This window comes from Barbus barbus (assembly GCF_936440315.1).
Source record: "Barbus barbus genome assembly, chromosome: 50".
Lineage (NCBI taxonomy): Eukaryota > Metazoa > Chordata > Actinopteri > Cypriniformes > Cyprinidae > Barbus > Barbus barbus.
This window is the reverse complement of record NC_136728.1, coordinates 10,210,177-10,214,765: the sequence shown is the minus strand read 5'-3', so window position 1 is coordinate 10,214,765 and position 4,589 is coordinate 10,210,177. Positions and strand designations below refer to the sequence as shown.

The following is a 4,589-nucleotide window of genomic DNA, read 5'->3' as shown; positions in this document are numbered from 1 at the left end:
TTATCTTGAGTAAACTGCTCCAGTTACAATACAAGCATTGACAGAAGTCAAGTCCTCATATCAGTCCAGCAGGCCATACGGTGAAGAATGAAGAAATAACCTGAATTGATCTTTCCGTTGAAGAAAGATAGTGGTTTTGTGGGAAATTATAATTGTATTAATTTTAATTCCAAATGTTATTACTGTAATATACTGTAAGGGCATGTCAATACATGTCAAATGCATTTTGTAAGTGGTTTAATTGAAATCTTAGTAACAGTAGGTAGAATTTAATAATCTCATGTGATTCTACATCTGAATCATGCATTATATAACAATGAATCATTAAGCCTTATACAGCTCTCTGACAGTAATGCTTTAACGCCAATGTGTCATCACATCTGCATACCCAGTTGACTAATGTGAGTTAACTACTCAGCAGGGTGTTTGGGCAGTTCATGTAAGGGGTGAGTCAGATACACAATATGTAGCTACTTCCTCATGTTTAAAATCAGATTTTGGGTGTGGACTGAGGTGAATTATGGAACTGTAAGAATATTTGGAATTTTTTTCTATTTTATTTTATTAAATGTTCTAAGCTATAGGTCATGTTTCTAATAAGTGGTCTTCAGTTCCACTATCTGTAGGGGGCAGCATCCTCAAATACTGTGTATAACAGCACATGGATGTCATTTAAATGCAAACAGACACCACACTTTACATATGAAAAGGAATTTATTGTGTCCAATATAAAAAAATAGTTTCACCAGTTCAAAAAAAAAAAATAATTCCACAGTCACAGTGGAAGGACTAAAACACATTTTTACTTCCACGTCACATGGAGAAAAACTGATTCTAAATTTTACACTACATCAGAAAATGGCATCACTAAACATCTCAATCGTATATTTGTATCAGTATTAGATAGCTTTAGCGTGTCTATGATCCTTTAGGTTAAACTAAAGATAAGCCCAAGAACTCTTTACATTTAACAATTTCAATTTACTTTTTGCAGATGGTATAAAATGAATAAATAAATAAATAGCCACTGAATGTGGAATGTTTGTATTGCATGAATAAATAAGATACATGGAAGAAAATGTACATCAATACAAATACTTGTATTTAAAAAAAAGAAAAAAAAAGAAAAAAAAAAAAAAGGAAAGATAAGTGAGTCCATGAATATTGCATTGATTGTGCACATCACTCAAGTCTCTGCTAAGCAAAGTCTAAAAGTGACGTCAACAGATGAAGTAGTGGAAGACATTCAGAAAACAACAACAGAAGGGAAAACCATTGAAATAGTGAATATGAATGGCAGAGCAGCAGAGAGATACTGTTAAGAGAGTAGTAAGTGTGTACTTCAAGTATTCGACCACTAGAGGGCAAGGGAGACCCACCACATAACTATATACAGTCTTTGAAGGGTCCCATGAATCCAGGGGAGTTCCCCTAAAATCCATGAAAATCCACCTGGTGTCTGTCTTGACTTGAATCCCATAAAAGCAGCTTTCCAAAAAAGGCACCGAAAACTAAAAAGAGAGTCTAAAAGGAAAATAATGTCCAAGCTCTATAAGAGCAACCAGTAAGATCAAAGGATCACTAGCATTGCTGCTCACGCAATCCCTACGGGTAACAACTCACCCTTAGCAAGAAAACCAACCAAAAAAAAAGACATTTATGCAACAAACTGAAGTCCTGATAACCAACAGACTGGGAACAAGGGCAAAAAGGTCTCCGAGTCCATTCACTCGCTGTCCCCGCATCCGTCAAAGGCTTTCTTTGCCTGATTCTGTGCTGATGGCGTGAAGTGTGATGTCGCCGCTTTCTGCTTTCGGGCTTTCCTCCATGCGCATCCACTGATGCTCAAAGATCTGCTCCAAAGTGGGCCGGTCTGAAGGTCTCAAGCAGAGGCACCATTTGATGAGCTGCTGACACACTGATAAACAAAAAAAGCCAGAAATGTTAAACATCTCATCCACAAAAGGGTTTAAAAATTAACGTGTGGACTGTTTACATTAACCAATTTCACTTTTTTTCAAGGCAAAAATATAAAATAGAAATAAATATTGCTCAATGGCATTTTTTCCCTTCCTTATATGATATGGCATGGCGAACCAAATCAAAGGTCATTATGGGTCAGTTCTGGCCCCTGGTTTGGGTTATCTCTGAACATACCTGGAGAGACTCTTCTCCTGAAAAACAGCCGTCCTCTCAGAATCTCCTCATCATGCTCAAACGGGATGTCTCCGCACACCATGTCGTACAGTAGGACGCCAAGGGACCAAACGGTTGCCGAGCGTCCGTGGTACCTGTGGTAACGTATCCACTCAGGAGGACTGTACACTCGCGTGCCTACAAAATAAAACATTTGGTTTTCAATCCAGTGAGAATTAACCTTTGAGACTTACAAAACATCTATTTGCGAGCAAAGAGCCTGACAATTGCACTATTTATTTTTTGTCCTGAAACCTACTCTGTGACTTATTTCTGGCACGACACAACACTTGTTTCATAATCGCCTCGTTTTGGCGCAAAAAGCGCTGATTTTGATTACACTGCAGCACTGTATAATGAGCCGCTCCAGTCAGCTGACTCTAGCAAGGGGGCGCCAGCGGTCTGGCCTCTGCACAAACTCTCCTCCCTCCTCCAGCCTTGCTGTGAGCCGGAGAACGGCTCGATCCCAAAACACAAGCAAGATGAAACAGGAGGGCGATCTAAAAGGGAGACTTTCAGGTACAAAGTCACAAGCTATGGCAACTCCACATGCTTCCAGCATGAGTCACTTCCCCCAACAAAAGCCCCTTCACTAGGGGTGGTGTGACAAGCCCCCAAAGGCTAGGAGTCGCCTGGATACCAAACAAAAACAGGGATCTGTGATGGGATCACGTGGTGCTGCAACTCAGGTTTCACAACAAACAGATGCTATGCAGTAACAGCTGATCCTGCCCATTAATTTATCTCTCAGATTCGACAGATTAAGTTACATTAAATGAGTTTAAAAGTGCAAGAATGTTGTCAAATTTCTTTCAAACAAAAACAAATGTACATGTATTGTTGATAACGCAACCTATGACGATTGGATCATACTGAAAACATCTTATTTCTAATATTATATATATATATATATATATATATATATATATATATATATATATATATATGTAAACAAGGTGAAAAAAAAAAAAGTGTCAGTCGGTTTCATGTTTCAAATGTTGTATTTCACTTAATTAAAATGTAAAAAAAATAAAAAAAAATAAAGTTTGCTGGTTAAGATAGTCTTAACAGGTTAAAGATGGTCTTTTAGCCTTGCAAAGACCGTTTCCAGCTGATTTCCCTAAAACAAGGGCCAAAAACCTCTTGAAACAAGCCAGATCAGATAAAACCATCAAAGCTGTTTTTCAACAGAGATGAGACACTTAATTGTCTTTAATTCTAGTGCTAATTATTGACTGTAATTTTTTTCTTCAAGTAAGGATCTGACACTTTACGTTCAAATACTTAAACTCGTTTTACTAGAAGGTGCGCCAACGCAGAGCAGGATGGGTAATAAGAGTCAAGGACGCACCATCAAAGTCTGTGTAGACGGTGTCCTTGAGGATGGCCCCGGAGCCGAAGTCAATGAGCTTGAGATCTCCCGTGCGTAAATCCACCAGGAGGTTCTCGTCTTTGATATCCCGGTGAACCACCCCGCAGCTGTAGCAGTGCCGCACCGCCTCCAAAACCTGTCCGAAGAAGCGCCTGGCGGTGTCCTCGTCCAGCGCGCCTTTCTCCGTGATGAAGTCAAATAAATCCTTCACCATCTCCGGCCGCTCCATTATAATCAGCCAGCCGTCGGCTCTCTCATACCAGTCGAGGAGTTTAATGACCCCCTGAAACGTGCTCCCGACTTTCTTCAACAAAACGATCTCGAGTGGAACCAGCGAGCCGTTCTGGAATATAAACACGCGTTTTAAAAACAACCAAGCGTTGATTAGAAAAATAACACATAAATAAAGGCTTGTTTACTTACAATCGTACCCCATTCGGTCACTCTCTCCTTAGCGACGTGTTTTATCGCAACCTAGAGACAAAGAGAGTAAAACGCGCATATGAATGCATGATTGTGGCGCCAAACGCGGCCATGTGCTGCCACCAAAACAAAGCCAGCGTTTACCGGCAACGCGTCTGAGAGCCGAGAACCGGCGTAAACTGTCCCAAACCCGCCGCTTCCCAGCACCGAGCCCACATGATAAACCTTGTCAAACGGCTCCCTTTCGGTCTTGGCTGTAAAACGAAGGAGAAAAAGCAGTATGAGTTAGTGTGTTGGTATAAAAACGCGATTTAAACCGAACGTGTACAATGCACGGTTGGCAACAAAATGGCTCCATACACAGGTCACGGACAGGCGCGTGCAGATTAAGCGGCTGGATTCGTCGCGTGTGGAAAATTAGGAGTAAATACACGACACGCAATTGAAAGTGAAAAATGTATATCGTTATTATGATGATGATGATATTGAAGAACGAGGTATACCTGCTTGAAGTTGAATTTTCACCGGCAAGTGGTCGATGTTGGTCGTGTTGCAAATATGAGAAAAAGATCCAAACTTGGACAGTAACATTTTTTGT

General features: G+C 40.4%; 1 protein-coding gene across 1 annotated transcript in view; it reads right to left on the bottom strand.

The window, feature by feature from the left end:
- Positions 1–697: 697 nt before the first annotated feature.
- Positions 698–4,589, bottom strand: part of LOC306868106 (serine/threonine-protein kinase pim-3-like) — a 4,179-nt gene continuing 287 nt past the window's right edge. The window contains exons 1-6 of the mRNA XM_079414129.1: positions 4,495–4,589; positions 4,136–4,245; positions 3,992–4,042; positions 3,548–3,911; positions 2,158–2,334; positions 698–1,918 (exon numbers count right to left, since the gene is read on the bottom strand). The exon at positions 4,495–4,589 is cut by the window's right edge and continues 287 nt beyond it. Of these exons, the coding sequence (XP_079270255.1) occupies positions 1,749–1,918; positions 2,158–2,334; positions 3,548–3,911; positions 3,992–4,042; positions 4,136–4,245; positions 4,495–4,582 (960 nt within the window). The 5' untranslated portion in view covers positions 4,583–4,589 and the 3' untranslated portion in view covers positions 698–1,748. The remainder of the gene's footprint in view (positions 1,919–2,157; positions 2,335–3,547; positions 3,912–3,991; positions 4,043–4,135; positions 4,246–4,494) is intronic.